This window comes from Lacerta agilis, chromosome 2, assembly GCF_009819535.1.
Source record: "Lacerta agilis isolate rLacAgi1 chromosome 2, rLacAgi1.pri, whole genome shotgun sequence".
Classification (NCBI taxonomy): domain Eukaryota; kingdom Metazoa; phylum Chordata; class Lepidosauria; order Squamata; family Lacertidae; genus Lacerta; species Lacerta agilis.
In genome coordinates this window covers 114,951,565-114,977,033 of record NC_046313.1, presented here as the reverse complement: position 1 = coordinate 114,977,033, position 25,469 = coordinate 114,951,565, and the positions used below count along the sequence as shown (strand labels likewise).

The 25,469-nt window shown below is 46.5% G+C and overlaps 1 protein-coding gene across 1 annotated transcript in view; it reads right to left on the bottom strand.

Annotated features, from left to right (window-relative positions):
• The window catches only part of LOC117042534, a 36,992-nt gene extending 12,781 nt beyond the window's left edge, over nucleotides 1–24,211 (bottom strand). Inside the window, exons 1-9 of the mRNA XM_033142076.1 lie at nucleotides 24,112–24,211; nucleotides 20,500–20,775; nucleotides 16,363–16,635; nucleotides 14,972–15,259; nucleotides 13,666–13,749; nucleotides 12,720–12,758; nucleotides 12,065–12,097; nucleotides 11,747–11,788; nucleotides 1,495–1,779 (exon numbers count right to left, since the gene is read on the bottom strand). Coding sequence (XP_032997967.1) covers nucleotides 1,495–1,779; nucleotides 11,747–11,788; nucleotides 12,065–12,097; nucleotides 12,720–12,758; nucleotides 13,666–13,749; nucleotides 14,972–15,259; nucleotides 16,363–16,635; nucleotides 20,500–20,775; nucleotides 24,112–24,187 — 1,396 coding nt within the window. The 5' untranslated portion in view covers nucleotides 24,188–24,211. The remainder of the gene's footprint in view (nucleotides 1–1,494; nucleotides 1,780–11,746; nucleotides 11,789–12,064; nucleotides 12,098–12,719; nucleotides 12,759–13,665; nucleotides 13,750–14,971; nucleotides 15,260–16,362; nucleotides 16,636–20,499; nucleotides 20,776–24,111) is intronic.
• Nucleotides 24,212–25,469: the final 1,258 nt, after the last annotated feature.

Here is a 25,469-nt window from a genome sequence, read left to right as displayed (position 1 = left end):
GGTAGCCGTGTTGGTCTGCCAGTCAACTTCTTCAGATAAGGTGCATGCATACTTCAGATAAGAAGTTTGCATGCGCACGAAAGCTCAAACCAAGAACAAACTTAGTTGGTCTGTAAGGTGCTACTGGAAGGAATTTTTTGTTTGTTTGTTTGTTTCAACAACAGTGGAAAGGTCTCCCTCGGGAGGTTGTGGACTCTCCTTCCTTGGAGGTTTGTAAGCAGAGGTTGGATGGCCATCTGCCATCATATTCTTCAATAAAGAGGAGTGCAAAACAAATGTTATCTCCCTCATCTCATAAACAGCAGCGGTCAAAGACAATTCCCGCATAATCTCAACATCATATTCCCCCTTCCCACTCACAAAAATGCCCTGCTGGTATCTCCAGATCTTTCTCCCACCCCATGAAGAATGAGGTTGTCTCACAAGAGTGTCGGCATAAAACACTTTTCTTTGGGCAACCCTATCCGGATACTTAAACGCTGACATGTTTTGACCTCTTATTGCTAATTTTAATTATTATTTAATGGTTTAAACTTTTTATTATTTTACTATTTCCTGTAAAAAAGTTAGTGTTTTTACCATAATAAAGCAGGATATACTTTTCTTTGTTAAACTAAAGGAGAAAAACACCAAAGACAGCAACCAGGAATGGGGAAATAAGAATTTACTTGTGTTAAACACTAGTATACAGAGCCATTGGATTGGTGAGGTGGGGGAGCAGGAATATTCTGAGCAAAGGCAACTCATGTCTAGGAGCCCCAGAAGTCAGGCAGAGGCTCCAACTTTTTAAAATTATTTTTTGGGGGAGGGAGAATAGGGGACATTCAAGAGGAACTGGGCTGTAGGGTGGGGGCCCCCCTTTTGTTTCTCAGGTGTTGCTTGTGCCCTTCCTGCACAACGGGCTGTACAAAAACGGCACAGAGAAGCCCCCTGCATAATTTACAAAACCTACATTTTTGACAGGCAATTGGAAAGGAGTTTTTTTGGTGAGGGTGAGTGGGGGGAGTTACAACTGGAAAGCAGAAGAGCCAGATGATGGACGTGCCTATGAAAAGGGAACTCCTGAACAAAAGAACATTGGGGTTTCGCCCCGCAATGATGTCAGCTCTACACCCGTCCAGCACACACTCACACAAACACATACATCAGAGTCAACACGAGGGTGCAGCAGGGGGGCGGGACATGCGAGTCACTTTCCCCACCATTAATCCTGCCAACACCTTCAAGCTTTGTTTCGTTTTTGGCTTGAGCTACGAGCCAAGGAGTGAAGCAGCCCCTGCCCCGGACGGCATACAAAACAAGCAACAAGTCCTAGGAATTGAAACAGATGTTTCGAAAGGGATCCGGCTCCACTTCGGACAAGAAACTCCCCGGCCGCCCCTTTCACTGCCCACGAAATGCAATTCACAAAGAGTCGTGAGTCCCGCCCCCCCCCCAAAAAAGGGGACTTAGTGCAAATGATTTCCTCCCCCCGCCCCAGAGCACAGTCCTTACCTGCGCAGTCCAGGAGCAGCAGGTGGGCAGCCGCCCACAGAATCAGGGGGGGCCAGCGGAAGAGGACCCCCATCTCCCCCCTCCCAAAAAACGGCGACCCTATTCCTTTTTCTCCAGCGACGTCCTTCTTCCTCTGACGCTCTGAGGCCCGCTCTCTGCCCCGCCTGCGGAACCACCAGCAGCGGGAGCCGGGATTGGGCGACAGGGAAATATTGCGCCAATCACAAAACTCCGGGCAGGTTGCGGAATCCGTCGCCTGGCAGAACTCGAGGCGCAAGTGGTGAACTGGAGGGGGAAAGAGAAAGTGATTGCAGATCCTCGCTGGGAATCTCCGCCTCCCTCCCCCTGGCAGCCCTTCCTGTCCTACCCTGCAGGGAGGGCGGAGGGGGGTTGCCAGGGGAGGACCCCAGGTTCAATCCCCGCATCTGCTGCCTTTTCCAAGAAATCAGGAAAGAGACAAGTTGTGGCCGCCAACAAGGAAGTTTTTTGATTTAATTGGTGGCGGGGGGGGGGGCGCTGTGAAAGTCGGACGCTAAAGAATTGTTTGGGAGTTCTCTTTTTCCCTAGCTGCATGAAAAGGGCAAGCTGTATAATCTCTATCATCCCTATTTCCCCTTGTCTGATGCCAAAGTATTATTGTGAGTTTGGGGGGTGAGGTTAGTCTGCAGGATGCCTGAGTCCCTTCTAATTCCTGGGGTTCTGGATCCAGCAAACGTGGAAATCTAATGGAGGGATCCGTTGTTGAACTATCTCGGTGAGATGATGGCTGTAGACAGGGCCGTCTCGTCCATTGGGGCTGGTGGCGCGGCACGCCAGGGTGCAATAGCCTGGAGGGAGGGCACGGGAGCGCGAGCTGGCCGGCTAAACCGTGCCATCCGGCTGCCCAGTGGAGCGCGAGCTGCCCAGCTGCGCCGCGCCATCCGGCTGCCCGGCAGAGTGCGGGAGCACAAGCCGGCCGCCCTCGCCTCCCATCCCGGAAGCACTGGAAGGGCGCGCAGAGCCCTGCGTCGCTCCAGAGCCACGCCCCTCATCCCCCGCTCGCCCACACCCCTCCCAAGGGGCAGCAAGCGCGGGAGGGAGGCGGCGGAGAGGCTGCACGCCGGGGATGCCGGAGGGATCGCCACGCCATGGCGGCCGATCTCCTTAAGACGGCCCTGGCCGTAGATGTCACCTAAGTACCCTCCTAGTATAACAAAAAAAGTTGCTCTCACCCCCCCCCCAACTGTCTGGTAGTTAGAAAGTCAGAAAGTATGGCCCTTGTGTGTGAGCTGGGCTGAGAGGAGTCTGCAGGTGGAGAAGCTGTTTCAGCGCCAGGCTTGATTTTTGTTGGATGCCAAGGCTGTGACTGGGAGAAGCAAGATCTCCTGGGGTGGGAATACTGTAAGCCCCTGTGAGGTTTGGAGCTTTCTGGGTTAAATAAGCTCAACAGTACGCCCCTCCCACAGGGAAGAGGATGTGTCACAACATCCGGGGTATCTGCTGTATGCGATGTCTTTGTGATTTATCAAAATCGAAAATTCTTTCTAGTAGCACCTTAGAGACCAACTGAGTTTGTTCCTGGTATGAGCTTTCGTGTGCATGCACACTTCTTCAGATACACTGAAACAGAAGTCACCAGATCCTTAAATATAGTGAGGGAGTGGGGAGGGGTATTGCTCAGAAGGGTGGTGGGAATGGGTGATCAGCTGATAGGTGTGGAAAACCTGTTGACGACTCTTAACGGCTGTAATTAGTCTTGCAGGGAAAGGCAAGTGGTGAGATGGCTAAAGATAGCTTTGTTATGTATAATGAGATAAGAATCCAATGTCTTTGTTCAGACCAGGTTTCTCCGTGGTTTTAAGTTTTGTGATTTATGTGACGCACCATTTATTTCCTGTTCAGTCTTACTTTCGGTTCTGACCGGAGCGGAGATGTCGTCCGAATCTCCGGGAGAAGCTCTGTGATTTATCTGCTTGTAAATAAAGCGTGCTTACTTTGAAACAACCTAGACGTTGTGGAATTTATTGCTGGCACAAGGAACACATACCGTTGCGCAAGAAGAAGAAGTTTGAAGTTTGAAAAACTCTGCAAAAGCACTGGAGAAGCAGGAAAACGCAGAGGAAGCGTAGCTGGACACCACTCCAAGTGCTAAACTGGTTTTGAGGCTTTTCCAGTTAAAACCAAAAGCCCAACACCCTCCATCAAAGGCTCAGGTGGCATATAGGTGCAAATAAACCCCACACCCTAAAGACACCGTCCCTCTTCCGTCCCTCCTAAGGGAACCAAACTCTCTGTGGAAATGCTTGGATCCCCTGGAATCTTGCCCCTCTCAGAGACTGGGGTGCTGTGTGACAGTATATTCAAAGCATTTATGAAAAAAACAGCCCCCATAATCAGGGAAATGCCATTCGCCCCGTCCTAAACATCGACAAATGTGTCAAATAGTTCACATTTTGTTCTGTTGCTGCAGGATATGTCTTGGATGGCTTTAAAAGAGGTTGAGACTAATTCATGGAGGAGGAGGAGGAGGAGGAGGAGGAGGAGGAGGAGGAGGAGGAGGAGGAGGAGGAGGAGAGGGTTATGGATAGTCCCCAGCCAAGATGGCTCTGCTCTTACTCCCCATTTGGAAGCATTTTCACTTTTCACCTGCTCCATCTAGTTTTTCCTGAACAGGGATAGTCTGCCCACAAGGATCCATGTTCTGCTCACCTCCTGACAGGATTATTGCAAAATGGGTTGTTTCCCCCCAGTACAGTAGGGATGCTACAGCTGGTACAAGATAAACCTGACAGGATTTTCACTGCTGCAGCTCTTTTTAAAGACCAAATCTCACCGGGGCCAAAAGAGCCCTCTGCCTGTTTGTCTGGTTCTCAGTTGAATTGAAAGTACTAGTCTTGTTTTAGAAATTACTCAATGGCTTGAGGAACCTTCTCCTCCCCTGGTCTCCTCTGTGGAGACTTTTCTCCCTCTCCTTTCCCTTCTTCGTGGAGGTGGAGTGGGCAAGGACAACTACTAACGGCCAGGAGGAAAATGTTTTCTTCTTCACAGACTTTCTAAAAAGTTTTCAGGACTTTAGACTTTGCCTGCAGCTCTGCTTTCCTGCTGGGTAGCTTTGTTACATGACTTTAAACCACCCTTGAATCAATTTAGCGGAATGGTGGCATGAAAATGAACAAATAACGAAAGCAGCGGCTTGAGGCAGCCCCTTCGGGAAAGAGGAGGCAGCCATTTCCCCTCCATTTCTGCTTCACTGCCAGCCCTCCACAAAATGGCTTCCATCCCCAACAAGCAGGCCGGGTGGGCCTGCCTTAGCCTCCCCGCTTCCCTCCCTGCAGGGGAGACCTGCAGCCCACAGATCAGGTTGCCTGACGGGGAGATCAGCAGGCAGAAATGTCACTCAGGGGAAGACGTTTTATTTCTCCACACGATGCCCCTCAGTGCCAAGATGGGGAGAACTTTGGCATTTGTCCCTCTTGGCCTGGCCTATATGCCCTCTCCAGTCTTGGAAAGACCCGTCTCCCTCAGCATGCAGGGCAAAACTCTGAGCCTACACAGTTCTCTTCCTCAAAGCCAAGTGGCCAGGACTCCTGGGTCCTCTTTGGGAGGAGACTCGGCAGGAGCCAGGACTCCTGGGTCCTCTTCCTGGCAGCCAAAATCTTCCTCTCTAGCTGACTCTGCCTTCAAAAAATGAATTATTTATATCCAGGTGGCATTCATATTCTCCTCATAATGGCCCTGACAGGCCCAAGGTCCCTGAGAGATATTCGTGGCTGTGTGAGGATTTGAACCCGGTTCTCCCAGACTCCAATATCCCAGTCAAACCACAGCCCCACACTGGATCTTTGTAGGCTTTTCCACCTCTCAAGACCAGGCCCTGCTGCAGGGACATCTCTCCTGACGTTATTTTTGTCCCGTTCTTGGTATCGTGTGGAAACAGCAACAAGTCTTCTTGCCCCTTAAAGGCTAACAAATAGATTATGGCGTAAAAAACGTCGTTGGTGTCAGGGGCGTAGCAAGGTAAATTGGTACCTGGGGGCAAAAAAAATTGTCGCCCCCCCCCCCCGACATGGGAAGGTCAGGTGGTAGGCCTACCTGGTGTGGAAAATTTCTTGTCAACCCCTTCCCCCGCAAAAATGGTTTTACGTTATTTCATATTTTCTTACAAAGGAATAATAACAAGTAATAATAATAAAAAACTTTTATTTATATCCCACCCTCCCCGGCCAAAGTCGGGCTCAGGGTGGCTAACATCAGATACATAACATTGGTATAACATCAAACAATAATTAAATTACCTCCTAAAAACATCTCAAAATCAAATTAATTAGATGGCTTTCCACAGGGTTAGGGTTGGGAACAGTAAGTGCTCCACCGAACTGAAAATTCAGCCTTCATGACATAGGAAAATAGCCAAGTGAACAGCTATTTTGGTGGAGGAGGGTCAAGATATTAACCAATATGCATGAAATTTCATATATAGCCATATAATCCCTAGTATAGTAAGACAAGACATTCAGAGCAGGCATTTTCAAATTTCCCCCCCAAAAAATAATTGTTCCTTGGTAATTTGTCACCCCCTCCATTATGGAACCTGGGTCGCCCCCCCTTGCTATGCCCCTGCTTTGTGTGGTTCTCCGTTCAAAACTGGATTGTTTCTCAGGGAACTTTGCCCCCTTCTGCCTCCCTCAGCAACCTCTGAGTCAGGTTGGAAAGTCCCAGGGCAGTTCCCAGAACAAGGACTTTTTATTTTTAATGTTGGTTTTCATTTTTACTTATAAGATGAATAGCTGAGGGTGCAGAAAACAGTCTTTGGCGAGTTACAATAATCTAAATTTCGTTTGCATGCCAAGCTAGCAAAGGAATTTCAAGTGACCGCATCTCAGGCTGCCTGCCTGACATTTCTCAGATTTTTCTGAGGTAGTATTCATTCTTCATTAACACTGGGGTTTGTGTGTGTTTCGTTTCTTGCCCTCACGCTCTCTCTCTGCCACAAGACACCCTCACCCATTTCTCCACAGTCTCTAGTTGTATTTTCTTGCTTTCCCCTTTTTGCAATCCTCTGCCCCCCCCCCCCACAGGCTGCTTTCTTCCCCAGTTGAAACGGAAATCAGGTGATTTCTAGGAAATCCTTCAAGGGACCAAAAAAAAAAAAAAAAAAATATCCTTCCAGTAGCACCTTAGAGACCAACTAAGTTTGTTCTTGGTATGAGCTTTTGGCTTTTTGTGGGGTTTTTTTTTTTTTTTACTATGGCAGACCAACACGGCTGCCTACCTGTAACTTCAAGGGACCAGTTGAAGCAAGTCACAGGTTGGGGGGGGATGCTTGAGGTTCTCCCATATATCACATATTTGGAATTGGTGCAAGTGGTGCCTGCCAGCCTATGGCATGGAAAAGCGAAATTATACAAAACTTTTACAAATCACATAATTAGAAAAAAAACACCATTTAGAGTATGGGGAAAGTATAGCAACTTATTAGAAAGAAAAACACCACTGCGGATATCCCCAGTGGAAGCTATGACCAGGAAAAGAACAAATAAATTAAGCGGAGGCTTGACAGCCATCTGTCAGGAATGCTTTGATGGTGTTTCCTGCTTGGCAGGGGGTTGGACTGGATGGCCCTTGTGGTCTCTTCCAACTCTACGATTCTATGATTAAATATGGATAAGCAGTTGTTAACTTACAGTGAAATTTTATATCTTACAGGACAGGAACCAAAACTGAGAAATCTTGAGAAATTAAGAAATCTGCTTACCAATTAACTATAGGTACATCACATTAATGAATTGTTTTAGATAGATATGGGATATGGCTTTGCAGATCAAAAGTCTCAGTTTATTAAAGACCTATTAGATACAAATATAAAATTATTATCAAAAATGTACAAACTGCTGTTGGAGTGGGAAATGAAAGAGGAATTTGTGAAATTTAGCAGGATTAAGTGGGCACAAGATGTGGGTCACAATATTGATCATGAATTATGGGGAAAGTTGTGGAAAATAAATATGAATTTAACGGCAAGTTATGCAATAAAAGAAAATATGATGAAAATGGCCTACAGATGGTATTTAACACCCACCAGATTGGCGAAAATGTCTAAAGAAGAAAATGGTATGTGTTGGAAGTGTAATGAATTTGAGGGATCTTTTATTCACATGTGGTGGTCATGTAAAATAAGGAATATTGGGAAAATATATATAATGAATTTAAAGAGATACAGGAAAACTTTCCCAAAAAACACCTGAGATTTTCCTTTTGGGGATGCTAACAATGGAGTTCCCCCCAAAACAACAGTGTTTATTACTATACGCCACTGCCGCACCGCAGTTAGAACCTTATTGGCACAAAGGAGGAGAACAAGGATAGTACCCACTCAGGAAGAATGGCAGTGAAAAATGTTCAAATGTACTGAACTGGCTGGTCTGACAAACAGGATAAGAGAAAAAAAATATAAGGAGGAATGGATAATGTTTACTGAATATTTCAAGAACCAGTATAGAGAAAGACATAGCTTAGCAGGTCTCGTGTAAATCCAGCAGAGTTGAAATAGATAAGAGAGCATTTAATAGATAACAAATTGGATGATTAAAAAGATGTGGATTACGCAGATTAGTAGAAAAGCAAAGAACCCAGGAAAAGTGTGGAAGGAAAGTCATATGGTAGACTTGCGGAACGAATTAATTTCGTCTTGCGAGGCACCACTGTATTTATACATGCTGTATTTGGTATGAAGTTGTAAGTGGGGCAGAGGAAGAGGTGGGAAGGAGGGGGGTTTAAATATTCTCTCTATATTTTTGAAAATGAAATTAAAAATAAAAATATGATCCCCTCCCCACGGAGGCCTGTTTTCAAGGTGGGCACCCACCCCCACCTGCCCCACTTACCGATGCAAGGACCTGGTAGAGCTGCTTAAATGTTAACATGTGTCGCCAAAAAAAACGGTCCCAGTCTACAACCTTCTAAGATTATACAATAAAATAATACTGATACAGAAATAATAATTTGGGATGCTTTGCAACCATCCGTACAGTTCTCCATGTGTTGCCTCAATGTACTATTATCTGCGCATGTGCAAATAATTTGCAGTGCTCCAATATCTCCTTGTTTTCTGCCAAGACCCACTGGACATAGCATAACTCACACACCAAGGCCAGCTCAATACATTTTGACACCTGAGGCGGACCCCAAAATGGCATCCCTCTCCCCACCAGGGAAGAAGGGGTGAGGGAAGATTTATATCAAGGGTGGAGGGAGAAAGAGTAGCTCATTTTAAATGGTATTGTTTTAACATTTTGATGTGTGCTGCCCTGAGCTCCTTTGGAAGAGTGGGATAAAAATTTAAAATAAATATTTTGGGGGATCTACTTTTCATCTCAGTGGGAGAACTTCCTCCTCGGATTGCGGAATTTTGGGGCAACCCTGCCTTGGTCACCTCCCACCACACCCTGCCCCAGGTCAGATATCTACATATTTCTTTTATTATATTCCCAATCCTCCTTTCTTTCGTCCTGCAACCAAAGGCAGCATCCAGGTGGTGCCCTATCTAGGCACTGACCAGACTTCAGACCCTCTTGGCCTCATGTAACTTAATCGCACCCCTGCTAAACCACAGATTATGTCTCCATCTCGCTTTGGACACTATTTCTTCAGCCACTTTACAAATGAAGACCAATTATTGGCACCTCCCTGCCAGAGTCTGTGAATATTCTCAGGAACTTCAAAATCTCTGGAATTCCTGTGATAAGATGGAAAGAACGACTAAAGAAGAGGGGGGCCACCTTTGTTTATTTAAGTCAAACTGATATTACAAAAGGAATAATAATAATAATTATATCCAGTGTCATCAAAGCAAGGTGCAGCAAATCCGTTGGGTTAGGCAAGAAGAGTCCTGGGGCCCCTGGAGGTTTAAGAGAGTAATTGCATTCTTATTTCTACAAAAGAGTCTCCTTAAGGAATGCCAGCCTATGAAAAGGGAAGGAAGATTGTGGGAATCATATAGTGGGAACCGCAGAGAGGAAAAATATGTGCCACAGGTGGAAAAGCAAGAATGGGTGAGATAAAAATCAGGCAAATTGAAGGCAAAAAAACTAGTTCATTCGGAATAGTCCATGCGGTCCGACTCTCAGTGGGTCACCCCACCTAGAAGGCTGTGGGGACCAGATAACAAGTTTCATGAACTAAAGGCCTGCAGCCAGGGGCGTCGCTGGGGAGGGGTGGTGGGGGCGGTATGCCCCCTGTGACAGGGTAACAAGCGGCGGGTGGGGGTGACAAGCGGCGGCCCCTCCCGCCACTCCCACGCACCGCTGCTCCCTCCGTCACCCCGGGAGCAGCAGCACACGGACGGGGTGCTTTCCACCGCTTTTTTCAGTGGGGGGGGCACTGACCAGCGAGGGGGGGTGTCAAACTTGTCACCCCCTCCTCGTTGGCCACCACCCCCCGCCGAAAAAAGCGGTGGGGGGCGGGGAAAGGAAGCAGAGCAGGCGCATTCAAGCGCGGCTCTGCTTCTTTTTCCCCTTTCCGCCGCTTTTTTCGGCAGCGGGGGGCCGACCAGCGAGGGGGGGGGTGTGTCACGCTTGTCACCCCCTCCTCGCTGGCCACCACCTCCCGCCGAAAAAAAGCCTCGGAAAGGGGGAAATCCCCCCTTTCTGCATCCACGTGCGTTGTGACGTCATGATGACGTCACGCCGCATGCGTTGTGCCCCTCCCCCAGCGGGGTGCCTCTGCGCTGCCGCCGCCCCAAGCAGCCACTGCCTGCAGCCAAAAAGAAGGGGCTGCTTATTTCAGATCAAATTGTGACCATGAAGCTCCTGACCTGCCTCTTCTCCTTGCTGGCTTCCTCCTTGGCTGTCAGCAGAATCAGTCCCTCTCATCTCCTGTAGGAAAGTCGCCTCCCTCTTCAGCCACTCTGTTCCTTCTCTCTTTCAGCTTCAATTCCTGAGCATCTAACTATCCCTTCTCCCTACCAACCATCTTGCCCTGCCAGTTTCTTCACTTCCTCACACAGAAGGTGGGTTGAAAACACTCAGCCAGAGCAGTTAGACTGCTTTTATACATTCCATGACATTACATCCACTTAGCCAAACGCTAAGTTTGGCCAATCTGTGGGAGGCAGTGAAGGATAGGCGTGCCTGGCGGGCTCTGGTCCATGGGGTCACGAAGAGCCGGACACGACGGAACGACTGAACAACAACAACAGCCAAAGGCTGGCTGGCCCAAGAGGCAGGTCGGCAGTAACAACTTAGCCTATTTCACGCATAATACACCTAAAGCAGTTCTCAAATGTTGCCTTTCCTTCAATTTGGATGGAAAGTGAGTGACACAAGATTGGGGAAAAGCTTGTGGAGGGAACCACAGCAACAAAGAACTAAGAGAAACCATCAAAATCACTGCTCAATCTCCCCATCCCCTTTTAAAGCTTTTAGTTGTGCATATCCTGCACATTTCTGATAAATACAAACACATTTCTGAAAATCAACTGCAAAGCAAAATTGGCCAAAATCCCATCAGAAAAACATGATTCTCCTCAAATTCAAGTTACAGCTGGAGTCAGAATGGATGAGTGAGAGTCAGGATTAAGGAACATCATAAACAGCATTAAAGGACAGCAGGAGCTCTGAGCCTCTGCAATTCACAGCCAAACTTGGGCAGGCTCCTTCTGGTCTCATCTCACACACCAGGCTGGTATGAAACTGCAGAAATAAAGAACAGGAGTGTTTCAAAGTTAAGCCAACATCATGGTGTGGAGGCATCAGCATTACAGAGCTAGTGGGAACCCAAAGGCCGTCTAGTCCAGCCTCACCATCCCTCATCATGTCAAATCAGACATGAGATATGCTAAGAACACTGCCAAAATGGGCCTGCAGAGCAAATGCCTGCAGAGGGCAGCTCGAGCAAGTGAGCCAAGCTGTACACTATGGGGGAATACCGGAAGGACACAAAGTGGTCATAGTGGAAAGAGAAATCCTTTTCCAGAACCCAAAATGTGACTATCTGTCATTCAGATTGTGGGTAGAAACCGTTTCTCAGATGGAGGGGATCCTCTGTGGAGCTCAGATGGACAGACAGAATGTGTCACAAGAGCTTTTTTCAGCTCAATGGACACTCCAGATAATGTCACTCTTGGAACCCCCAAGGTGGGTAACAGGAGAAGCTTTTCCCCATTTGAGGATGTTCCCCGCGGAGCCTTCTGCAACAGCCCCCCTTTGCCTCACATACACCCTCACTTACCGCTGGAGGAGCTGTCAACCCCATCCCCCAAATCAGTCTCACTTACCCCTGTTGGACCTGTCGGAGCTGTCAGACCCCCGGTCGCTTTCTGCAAAAGGGAGGAAACACAGGAGTCAGGATCCTGAGGAGGGAGATCCCATCTCCCAGCCCTTCTTCTCCCTCCTTCCAACACCATATCAAATCAGTCTCAATCTGGGGATGTTCAGGGACAGGCAGCCCAGAGGCAAGGGACAGCAAGGGACCAGATAATGCCACTCTTGGAACCCCCAGGGTGGGTAAGAGGAGAAGCTTTTCCCCATTTGAGGATGTTCCCCGCAGAGCCTTCTGTAACAGCCCCCCTTTGCCCCCCCACACCCTCACTTACCGCTGGAGGAGCTGTCAGACCCCCGGTCGCTTACTGCAAAAGGGAGGAAACACAGGAGTCAGGATCCCGAGGAGGGAGATCCCATCCCCCACCCCTTCTCCTCCCTCCTTCCAACCCCATCCCAAAACAGTCTCAATCTGGGGATGTTCAGGGACAGGCAGGTCAGAGGCAAGGGGGCTGAAGGACAGCATTGAAAGGAGAAACAGACGCTGGAGGGCAAAGAGAGATGGGCACAGACTGGCATGGAGGCAGCGGGGGACTAGAGTGGGGAGTGGGTGCGATCTGGTCAGGAAGGGGGCAGAAAGCGGAGGGGGGAGCAGTGGTGGGGAGGGTTCCTGACAGCCACAGACTTGAGCAAACCAACCAAATCTTTAGCTTCAGGTTCTAGTAAATTAAACAACCAGAGATCCCTCTCTCCCCACACCCTCAGCTCTTCCTCCTGCTGCTTTTTGGAGCCCCTCCCTCAGCCAACAGTCTCTCTGCAGCCTTTTGCTGTCCACAGACAGGCTGAGCAGCCAGGCTTAAGCTTTCCATCAGGGTCTTGTGCTTAAGGACCAGGCCACCACCATGTAAATTTTTGTCTGTTTGTAACCTGTTACTGCTCCATAGTGGGGGGAAATATGTCAAATACAGAGAGAGGGGAGGAGTCACTCACCTGAGGCGGCTTTGTAGGCTAATTTCTCACTCCGTTTCCCTGTAGAGACAAAAGCAGAAGGTCAGAGCTGGAAGAAGAAGAAGAAGAAGAAGAAGAAGAAGAGGAGGAGGAGGAGGAGGAGGAGGAGGAGGAGGAGGAGGAGGAGGAGTTTGGATTTGATATCCCGCTTTTCACTACCCGAAGGAGTCTCAAAGCGGCTAACATTCTCCTCTCCCTTCTCCCCCCACAACAAACACTCTGTGAGGTGATGCTGAAACCTTCCTAGCACATGCTCCTCTTGTCTCTGCCAAACACCTCCAAGGAAAGTGAGCACAGAAGGTGAGCTTTTCAAGGAACTCAAGTTACAAAGAAGTAGAAAAAAGTGAGAAAATTAAATTTAAAAATCAACATGAAAGCCAGGCAGTGGATAAATTCCAAGAGGCTGGAAGGAAACATTCTCTAGTCCCTTCACTCATTCCTTTTCGGATTATTATTTTACTCCCAGTAGGTCCCTAATCCTCAAACTTGCCTGGGGGTGGGGGGGGGAGGAATAAATAATGAACTTTAACAGTGTAATTCTAGGCATGTCTACTCAGAGACAAGTCCTATTCAGTTCAATACAGCGTCCTCCCAGATCAATATTTATATATTCATTCATTTATTGATTAAATTTGTATACCAGCCTTCATCTGAAGATGGGAAGATGGTTCACAACATAAAAATACAAAATGAGTGCACAAAATACATAATAAAATAAAATCATCAGGTGGAAAGTGAATTTCCTGAGCACAGAGTGAGCGCAAAGCAACGACCAACATTACTTTTGGTGAAAAGGGTGCTTTATGGGGAGGGGGTCTCTGTAGGGATTCCAGCGGCAGTTGCCAGGAAGGCTTCCCCAGCACATTCCCAATGTGGCTAAAACAGAAGGACACAGGAGACACAGCAAATACATCCAGAGTTAACTTACTGCTGATGAAGAAGATGATCCCAGAGACCAGCACGATGGCAGTCAGGACACCCAAAATGGCTCCCACAATGAGCCCCAGGTTGACTAAAATAGGACAAGAGAAATTTTATTCAGACTGGCAGCAGCAGCAGCTCCCGAAGGCCTCAAGCAGGAGATTTGAGTGGAGGTGCTTGGCTATGAACTTGGGAGGACTTTACGTGTGCAAAGCAAGCTCTCTCTCTTCTGACAGGCCAAGGTCTTCTCTGTAGTGGCCCCAATACAAGGGAGTTTCCCCCCCCCCCACCAGAGTTCAGCATTAGAGGTCTTCAAAATAACCAATTTATTTAAGGAAGACAGTTGACAGGCACATGTGTTTCATCACACACTCCTCCTACTCAGGCGCTTTCTCTGTTATGACCCTGATAAGAAGGGATTCCCTCCTATCTGAGACCCCCCAGAGCCCAGCATTACAGCCTTCAGGGAAGGCACAGACCCTTAGAAAAAAGCATCTTGTATAGAGTTACCATACATCCGGTTCTTCCTGGACACACCTTTTTTCAGACTTAAAATGTCTGTCCAGACAGATTTTTAAAAGGAGGCAAAATGTCCAGGATTTAAATAGAGGATAATTAAAACAAACAAACAAACAAACAAACAAATAGCTGAATATTGTTATTTTGTTGCTGAAAGAACATTGCTACTAGCAATATATCACAGCCTCTATAGCTTACAAATAATAGAGGTATTTAACATGAGAGTCGTCATAGAAATCCGAAGTTAAAAGTAGAAGTCGGCAAATGTGTCCTCTTTTTTGCTCTTGAAAACATGGCAACCCTAACACCAGTTTGTGAAATGCAGTGAAGTCCCAGGGAGGGTGGATAACCAACCCCCCCCAAACAACCCTCATCTCCTCCCAAGGTGCCCACAAGTACCTATAGAGATGAAATTGGAAAGGGGGGGTCTATTTCCACAGATAGGTGCCATAATAAAATTTTATTCCACTGTGCTGACACATTTGATTTTGAAGAAGTAAAATATCTGCCCACATTCTGTGACATCACAACTACTTGGGTTTAAAGTCAAAAAGGTGATGGCCAATTTTTACCTACGACATCCAATTTGAGTTCAAGGCCTATGAGACACTTGCTGGAAAAGGCTGCATCTCTGTCGAAATCTCCAGATTCCAATTACTGCCTCCAAAGACATACGCAGGATCTAACTTGGGGGTTCCCCATCTGAGCTGTGCTGCTGCTGCTGAAGGGAGGAGTTGGGTGGAAATCCCCCACCCAGAGCCCACCCCTTCCCCTCCCTGCTGCCTGTCTCTCACCTGGCTCCTTCTCCCAGGCCACGTCCAGAGGCTTCTCCAGGCTGTCATGCTCCACGCGGCACCGGAAGCGGTCCCTCTCCTCGGGGTCGATCTTGACACTGAGCAGGACATAGTAGGTCCCATCCGAGTTGGGGGCGACCAATCCTCGGGAGGTGCCCTCGTGCCAGACCTCCCCGTCCTTCACCCAGTTGGCATCAATCTCCTTGGGGTAGAAGCCGTGGACCTGGCAAACGAGGGTCTCCAGGTTGTCATAGTGTGCCTTCCTGGTCACCTTCACCTCCGGAGCCTCTGCAAAAATTGAAGCACTGGAGTTAAAAGATAGACATCAATAACGGGAGCCTGAAGGAATCCTAAGAGCAGAAACCCAAGGGACAACCTCGTTTGCACTTTCTCACCCTTGAAAACGCTTCATTGTGGCTTTTGGGGTGAAATCCTCAACCTCAAGAAATATGCTCAGTGTCGAACGATCACCAGGCCCCCATGGATGCATTTGCTCAGATCTCTCTAAGCACGGCTAATACGTATGTGTCATTCCTCAAAAAGGAAGCTGACCAAAGTGGCTGGGGAAACCCAGACAGAGGGGTGGGGTACAAATACTAAAATTATTTATTTATTTAATTTTTTATTAATTTTCATTTTAGCAAAGCTAATAAGGAGACAGGAAAAAAGCCAGTCAAATCGCTTGATCATGTGACTGGTCCCTGTGCCAGATTCCTGAAGGCAGAAGAGTGGACTGTACCATTTCAAGGCACGGGGTTGAGGAAGATGAATGTTTCCCATGGAAAAAAGTAGAATTCCCCACAAATAAAAAATATAAAGAGGTAGAAGAGGGAATTCCCATACTCTCTCACTCTGTGCAGGTTTTCTGCTTCTAGGCCACGAGTGGCTAACCTACAGTCTTAGTGAGGGGGCTGCATCCATATTTTATGGGCTCCCCACACATTTTCTATTTTTAAAAAAGGGTTAATTAATTTAGTTTTAAAGACTTTCGCCATAGGTACATACCCAAGAGTAAAGGCAAATGGTTTTTCTGTATCCCGCCTCAAATCTGTCCATTTCAATTTTCCTTTTTTTACTTAATTTAAAATGCATTTTGCATTACTAGCCTCTTCCCTGCTGTTTCTTTGTGCCCCCTCCTCCCCATTTGTCTTTTGCCACCCCTTATTCTAGCTAAAGGGACACGGGGGGGGCTGTTTTTAAACTCCCCCCATCCTAGTCTGAAGTGACCCCCTTTCTCCTCCCAGAGCCCCAAACCTCTTTCTGCCACCACCACCAAGAAAAGTGCTTTCTGTTTGGTCCAGAAAGGAAGACTGTTAAGGGGGGGGAGGGGAGCATGTAGGGAAACTGCCCCACTGAGCCCCCGCACCCAACCCACTGCCCCCACCCCTCACCTGTCCTCAGCAGAGTCTCCTTCCCATAGTCCAGGTATTTCTGCAGCCACTCAATGCAAGCCTCCTCCAGGTACTCTTTCTGGTACTTGTTGTAGTTCATGTTAGCATCCAACTTCCTCTTGGTCACTTGGGCCCCCGTATCTGCTGCAGTCCAGGTGAGGGTCTCCTTGTCGAAGGCGATGAAGTCCCTCCCGTCATAGCCATGTTGATTGTATCCTCCTTTGCGCCCTGACCCCAGCTCACAGCCATACATCCGCTGAATGGTGTGGATCCCTGGAAGTACCAAGAGAGGCCCAGGAGGTCAAGGGGGGTCAGAGCAGCCCCTTCCCCCCCATCAGCAAAAGAGTCCAGGAAAAAGGATTTATTTGCCTCAGACTCAGGGAAGAAGCAGCAGTCAGAGTTGAGAAAAATCAACCAGCATTTTCTCTTTTTGAAGGCTCATCCGCATACACTACAATCCTGAGCCTCTAAAGTCCCCCTTTAATTGCCCTCCTCTCTCTCTCCCCCCACACTTTCTTCCCCCCCCCAAATCCCTAGTGGATTCTCCCAACTCCCCGGAGGCGGGGGAGGGGGAGGGGTGGGGGGGTTTCCCTTCCTGTCCAAGAGGAGCATCCTTTGCGATTTCACAGTCTGTCCGTTTTTCCCCTCATATTGAATTACGCCTCAATATATTTAAAATAATAAATGTTAAAAAGTCTCCATGCATCCATTATTTCAAGATGGCACGCAAACATCATTCTCCCCCCCCCCCAAAAAAAAGATAGACATGTCTTTGTATGCAATAATATTCTGAAAAACAAACTGGGGATCATGTAATGTTGCATAATTCTATATAATGCATAATTTTAAATTATTTTAATCTTTTTCTTACTAGGTCTTATTACCTTACTTCTCAGCATTTAAAGTTTCTGACTGAATTTTTTTTTTAAATTGATTTCACAATATAGCCAATTTTCATAATTTTATTTTTTAACAAAATATTTTATTACATTTCTATTTTATATATTCAAATACAATCAAATTATTCCTTCTATTAATTTTCTGCTTATTTGAGCTTAGCAACTTCCCTCCATCCCCCCCCATGGCTTTCAAAATTCCTCATATATCCTCGCATTTATACATTTTTCAAATCTACTTTTTCTTTTTAAATTTATCTCAATCTTTAAATAAAAGTAGACTTCCGGCGAGGACGCCATGCTGAGCGGTCGTGGGTCGTTTCGGTAGCGAGACGACCCAGGCCAGCCCGGGGGTAGGAGCCCCGCTACCGCACAGCGGGGCTCCGATAAGCCGCGGGAAGAGCGTCCCGCGGCTTGGGCTCTCCAGCGAGCCCGTTATAGCGCTGGGCTCTTCTCCCGATCCCCTTGTAAAAGGGGAAAGGGAGTGAAGGGTACCCAGTGCTGGGCTGTGGAGGCAATGCCCCAACCGGGTGGCGATGCGGCGGCTGCCGCCTGCATGAGCGCGTCGTTCTTCTGAAACTGTAAAGAAAAAAAAAACCCCCGGCTGCTGTAAGTACGGACTAATTGGATTACAATTTAACAATTGGCAACCGGGAGGGATGTCAAAAGGAAGCCCGTCCCTCTCCTTTGTTGTGCAGAGAAGATAACTAAGTCTCCAGTAGCTGCAGCTGCACCGTTAGATACAATGTTGTTTTGAAGTTTTTTGACAGATGAGATGGATTGAATCCCTGTTAGGGGATTGAAGATATTGGAAATATCTCTTTTTTGGAGTTTTGGATTGTTCTTTGCACTCTGCCTCAGGGGAAAATGGCGCTGGAAAACTAGCAGTTAAAGATGGAAAAGTACTGAAACTTGATACCCTTTGTCTTCTTCAACCATGCTCGCTTTCGCTTTCAAACTGGTTTTAGATCCGGGCATTACCCATGAACAAAGGATAACCCTCTTAAAATTAGAATTGCTGAATCAGAAAATGGATTTGATAAGACTGAACTTCAAAGAAATGTTTTATGGATCAAGGAAAAATAGTGAGATTTTGGAGAACTTTGCCAAACTGGAAGTAAACTTTGCCAGGGAACTGGAGGGAATATTGGAGAAATATAATAAAGCGACTTCGCAACTCCAAGGAGCTGAAAAACCCTGCTGGAGTGAGAGACACAGGGTTGGTGCCTTAAAACCTTGGGAGTGTGAGAGACCCAGGGCTGGAAGATTTATACCCTGTCTCTGGAGTGGGAGTCCAGAGATGAAGGTGAGAAGATTTCTGAAGATACAAGTGGAAGATAATCTGAACTTTGAAATGGTGTTGCTGGAAGATGAGAGTTGGCGTTCCCCGAAGTTCCCTGCGAGGAAGTTTATGGACTGTGTTTTGATTTTTGGCATTAAAGAAAAAGAGCTGATACTGAACAAGGATGATGGAGGGAGATGGAGAGATGTTTGGTGGGTGAGCCTGAGATGGCCTAGGAAAATGGTTAGAAGAGGGATAGGGTGAAAATGTTTGAATTATAATTAGGACGGCTCTATGGTACCCTGAGGATAGCGTGTTAAGATTTTATGATTTTGAACTAGTGAAGAGATATGTGATTGATTATCAGCAGCAGTTTAAGTAAGATATAATTTAAGATTTGATTTAAGAAGTATTATGTTGTATTATAAGATGTTAAGTTTTTATGATTTTGAACTAAAGAAGTGATATCTGAATGATTATTAGCAGAAGTTTAGGTAAATAAGATTTTAGAATTGATTTAAGAAGCAATATGTTGTATTATAAGGTTAATCAAGGTAAAGAAGTTTATTTGGCTATTTTAATGATAATGGATATTGATAATGGATTTTAAAGTTAAAGATGGATGTTATCAAAGTATATTAGTATTGAATGCAAAGGAGAGAAAACGGGGGAAGTCACCCCAAGAAGATTTGAAACAAGAATATTTTTTTTTGTAACAAGTAAAGGGATGTTGGTGTTCCGATTTAGATGTATTTATGTTTAGGTTTGTTTGAAATTGTTGTATGTTGTATTTCTGTCCTGTATTGTCTCTGTGTTTTTGTTTATATGGAAAACCAATAAAAATTTTATAAAAAAAAATATCTTTAAATAAAAGTAAAAAGGTACTAATTGTAAACATTTCAAGACTTTTTACAATCCTGCTAGCGTTGTTAATTGATTACAATGATCCTTTAAATATTGTGTAAATTTACTCCAGTGTTCAATTTTCATAATTTTAATTACCCCAAAACTAAAAACAAGTCTGCACTTTCGGGGGGAAACAAACCTATAATAACCAATATTAATTTAAATTTTCAGATGAACAACTTTGTTTCATTAATTTTTTCTATCACAGCTATGGATTGTAGGAAAGTTGTACCCACTAACCATTTTCCCCCTACGATGTTCAAAAAACACAAAATTTTGTTACAAGACATAAAAAACCCATAAATTTCATTCTTTGTTGAGAAAGAGCATGTCTTTGCAATAATTTTCACTTTTGATTCCATCACGCCCACACACGGAAAATTTAGTTTTTCTAAACCTAGTTTTTCCACCAAAAAAACTACATTTATAAAAGATTTTAGGCATTTATAAAATCTTTTGAGTGCTGGTGTATTTTTCCTGAAATCCTCATCACGTTATTGAGCTTTGTGTAAAATTTCAGAGATATGATCATTGGTTATGGAGGGGGGGAAATAAAATGTACACAAAGCCGAGGATCTCAAGGAGGACAGAAACGCAGATTTCACGAAACTTTGAAGTGCTATAAAATTAAAACCGTTTGAGATGGGGGGGGGGGTAATGAACTAGACAGATTTCCTCCTCAGAAGGCCTAAGCTGAGCCTAGCATGGAAGGAAGGGCAGGCAAGGGAGACATTTCCCTGGCAGGATGTGCAGGTCCAGAGAGTGTCATTCTGGAGGGTCTCTCCCCCTCCCCAGTCTCATTCTCTGCCCCCTCCACCCCACACCTTCCCAGCCCCCATTAAGACCTTGAATGGGATCTTCCCTCTGCCCTCCTCCACTCCTTCAGTTATGAACTGACCAGAAGGGAAGGGGAAGAAGCTTCTGCCCTGGGTGGAGACCCCCACCCTCCATTTCCCTTTCTCCCAGCAGACCCCTCCCTGCAATTCTGGCCCCTGGAGGGAAAGATATGGGGGGGGGGAGTGTGACTCTGTGACTCTCCTGCCTTTCACTCACCTCCGCTCTGGTTGTAGCGATTCCGTAGAATGTGCAGACCCTCCCTGAACGCCAGCTCAGAGCCCTGAGAGATCTGAGTCTGCCACTGCCAGTACTGAGGATTGTCCTTTTCCACCTTCCTTATCCAGGGGACGCGAGGCAGCGCCTCCTTGGTGTCACTGTCATACTGAATGAATTGCTGGTCATCCACGTACCCCACAGCAATGAACTGGGGCAGCCCCTGGCCAGGATCAGACACGGCTGTGTAGAAGTAGCGCAGAGAGTGAGAAGTGGAGCCTGGAAAGGAAGAGAGAGGGGGCAGAGAGTTAGGGGTCCTGCAGATGAAGGAAGCAGCCTAATCTTGCTGTATTACAGGCAGAAGCCCTAAATTAGGAGATCAAAAGTTCACAGACTTAATGTACACAAAGAAGAGCTTGCAGGATCTGACCAATGGCTCATTTGGTCCAGCATCCCATTCATCTGGGGGGCCACTGTGAGCAAGGGATGCTGGACTAGGCTGGCCCCTGGCCTGAAGCAGGCTCTTCTTCTCTTCTGGGGGTGGCACATATATGCAGAAACGGGCCTAGTTAAGCCACTCCCTTGGAGCTGCCCCACAATCTGACCTTCTGCACTGAACAGGTCTGACCTGGGTCTTGCTTCCTGGGCTCTGGGAGGCACTGGCAAGATCTCATGGGAACTCAGGACTAGTGATGTTAAAATTCTCAAGAATAACCTTTTGGAGAATATTCTCCGGAGAAGATTCTCACCTCACATCGCAACTCAGGACAGCCCCACAAGATCTTGTGAGAACCTACCAGAGTCTGTGATGCAAGGCAGAGAGCTTAAAAGCTCTTTTGGTGCTGGGAAAACCTTCCACAAAAAGAGCTCTCTGCCTTCTGCATGTATAATTTGTGTGATTCCAACCGGCCAGCTGCCAACAAAATAAAGTTCATAGAATCATAGAGTTGGAAGAGAACACAAGGGCCATCCAGTCCAACCCCCTGCCAAGCAGTTGAAACTATTCAAGTTTCCTGCACTTTTCACGAGTTTTCCAGGGACAGGTGTAAAGCTAATTGGCCTGTAATTTCCAGGATCCTTCCTGGATCCCCTTTTGATAATCAGTGCTTAAATGGGTCAATGTTACAATGTTGCAATCTTTCAATGTTGTGGTCTGAGCTCCCACCCACAGAGCGGGGCAGGAGGACAAATGCAACTTTGAGGTCAGGTCTCACCATGTGGCCCCACATCCTTTTCCCCACACTTGCCCCTTCAGGAGATCGAACACAAGAAGGGGGACAGAGCGTGGCAAAGGAAGAACCTCTCCCCAAATGGCTCACTTTCCCACAGGCTGTACCAGCTCTGGCCACCAGGTGGCCTAATGAGTCTCCACAGTAAGGGGCCTACAAAGATTTGGGGAAGAGACGGGAGGGGAGGGAGCTGAGCTTAGGCTTTCAGCATCATACCCAGAGCTGGCCCACCCAGGAGGCCACCCCACCACTTCTGCCCCACCAGAACCCCCTCCCTGACTGGCAAGAGGGAGGTATTCTGGCACCTGGTGTTCATCTTTTACACCCCTGGACAGAGAAGCCAAGTCGAGTTCAGTAAGAGATGGGGCATTTCTCTGGCAGAAGGTGCTAAGGGGGGAAGAGGAGGCAATTCCTGTTTTGACTCAGGTTGCAAAATGGGACATATTATTATTATTATTAATTGAATTGATATACCACCCTATAACCAGAGGTCTCAGGACGATTCATTGAATGCATATGGACAACTTCACCCTCAAAGAGGAAGGCTGCCTCTGGTTGTGGCATCTGGATAAACAACACAGGCCGTTCTTCTCAGTGGTTGGGAGACAAAGAGCCACAAAATGAGTCACACGTGAGACCCCAAAGTGAGGAGGAACTTGAAGGAACCAGGTGTCTCCACCACCCTTCGCCCTCCCAAAGCCCCCCTGCCCAGCCCTGTAGCAAACAGTGAGGGGGCAGCCCCCCATATGGAGAGGGTTTAAGAGAGAAATAACAGGTCACTCTTTAGTTCTTAAAGTTTTAAGTTACTTTGAGAATTTTTATGCAACAAGCAACTAGCGGTATTAAACTAATGATAGTATTATATTCACACTATATTCCATTAGAGAACCCCAAAAACTATTTACAATAAAAGCAAACAATTTGGGGGGAAGGGGGCATGAACATAAGAAAATAACCAACCAACCCAAACTAGATAATCATATTCTTCAATAAAGAGGATCAGAGAACAAAATAAATATTATCTCGCTCATCTCATAAACAGCAGAGGTCAAGAAGAATTCCCACACAATCTCAACATCATATTCCCCCTTCCCACCCCCCAAAATGCCCTGCTGGTATCTCCAGATCTTTCTCCCTCCCCATGAAGAATAAGGTGACACCTTTCTTTGGGCAAACCTATACAGATATGTAAATATTGACATGTTTTGGCCACACATTGCTAATTTTAATTATTTTGTAATGCTTTCAACTGTTTTTATTATTTTACTGTTTCCTGTAAATTAATAAGAGTTTTTACCACAATCCAGCAGGATATACATATTTTTAGTTAAACAAAACATGAGTGGCAATCCCAAAAGGAGAAAAACACCAAGGGAATGTGGAATGAAGAATTTAATAGTGTTAAACACTTGAATAGTATGCAGAGCCAGTCGACTGGTGGAGCAGGAATATTCTGAGCCAGGGCAATTCATGTCTAGGAGCCCCAGAAGTCAGGCAGAGACTCCAACTTTTTTGAATCATTTTTTTTTGGGGGGGGGAGAATATAAAAGGAGGGGGTATTCAAGGGGAAGCGGGCTGCAGGGTGGGGGCCCCCCACTTGTTTCTCACTTCATCTTAAACTACTTGGCGTGTACGAAACGTAGTGAAAGGGGCTGTACAGAAACGGCACGGAGAAGCCCCCTACATAATTTACAAAATCTACATTTCTGACAGGCAACAGGAAAGGGTTTTTTTGGGGGGGGGAGCGGGGGAGGTACAACTGTAAAGCAGGAGAACCTGATGAGTAATTTGCCGGAGAAAGGGAATTCCAGAACAAAACAAGATTAGGAATTGCGGGTGGGGACCCCGAATTCAGACGTTTCCCCCCGCAATGAAGTCAGCTCTACACGCGTCCAGCTCCCACCCCCAGGCTGGTCTCCTGAGTTTTTAGCTGAGTTTTCAGAGCGGTTGAGGTTTAAATTAGAAGAGGGAAGGTAAAAAAGAGAAGTCTCTCTCTCTCACACACACATACACAAAAACACACAAACACAAAAACACTCAAACCAGAGTCAACACGAAGCTGCAGGGGGAAGGGACATCGGAGTCACTTTCCCCACCATTAATCCTGCCAACACCTTCAAGCTTTGTTTCGTTTTTCGCTTGAGCTACGAGCCAAGGAGTGAAACGGACCCTGCCCCGGACGGCATACAAAACAAGCAATAAGTCCTAGGAATTGAAACAGATGTTTGGAAAGGGATCCGGCTCCGCTTCGGACAAGAAACTCCCCGACCGCCCCTTTCAGTGCCCACGAAATGCAATTCACAAAGAGTCTTGAGTCCCCCCCCCCAAAAAAAAGGGGACTTAGTGCAAATGATTTCCTCCCCCCGCCCCAGAGCACAGTCCTTACCTGCGCAGTCCAGGAGCAGCAGCAGGTGGGCAGCCGCCCACAGAATCAGGGGGGCCCAGCGGAGGAGGACCCCCATCTCCCCCCAAACGGCGCCCCCTTTCCCTCCCCCCACCCTCCAGCGATGTCCTTCTCCCTCCGCTAAGTCCGTCGCTCCGAGTCCCGCTCTCTGCCCCGCCTGCGGAACCATCAGCAGCGAGAGCCGGGATTGGGCGAGGGGATAAAATTCCGCCAATCGGAAATCTGTGCGCAGATGGCGGCAGCGGTTGCCGGGCAGAACTCGAGGCGCAAGTTTGAGAGCTAAGGACGGACAGGGAAACAGAAAGTGATTGAAGCTCCTCGCTGGGAATTATTTATTATTATTATTATTATTATTATTATTATTATTATTATTATTATTATTAATCCCATCCCTCTAGCTGGGTTTTCCCCAGCCACTCTGGGCAGCTTACAAGATATGTAAATACATAATTGAAACATCAAGCATTAAAAAAAACCTCCCAATAATACGAGCAAAGGGGGAGAGAGAGAGAAACTTCTCCATATATATTTCCTCTATATTTATATACAAGTTTATTCGCCTCTCTCGAGTTGCTTCTCCTCCTACTCTACTAAATCTGAACTATTTTGTTCACGCAGATATTTTTTTACGGTTGTTTTTTTTTTTGTCTCGCAGCGCCCTCTAGCGCCCAAACCCCGAAGCAGAAACTCTCCTTTCTTTATACTCAGCTGATTTCCCAGAAATGGTTCTTTCATAACTGACTCATAGACTTTAAAAAACTAGAGAGGTACATCTCTTGCCCGGAGAAACCGCTTCCAGGCTGCTTCTCTCCTCACTCTTTATTGACAGCTGTTTATCCGACACATTGTTGGGAATCGATGAGTTTTGAGAAACCTGCGACCCAAGAAATAAATTCCGTGTCCTTTCAATTCAAGTCTTACTTTGTGTGGGAAGTATGATTTTAAAAAAAAAAATATGTTTTTTTTTAAGTTCTGGTGTTAATAAAATCTCCTTTTATTATTCCATTATTATCATGAGTTTTTCATTATTATCGCATTGTTGGTTTTCATTACTTTTGAAGGTTTTATATGCTTGTTTTCAACAGTCTTCCCCCCCGATGATTTATTTCTTTAATCCTTTTTGCAAACTGCTATGAGGTTTGCTTGTCGGCTTGTCTTTACAACATAGCTGTCAACGTTTCCCTTTTCTTGCGAGGAATCCTATTCGAAATAAGGGAATTTCCCTTAAAAAGGGGGGAAAGTTGACAGCTATGCTTTACAATCAAGTGGAACCGTTTCCCTCAGGAGGTGGCGGATTCTCCTTCCTTGGAGGTTTTTAAACTGAGCTTAGATGGCCATCT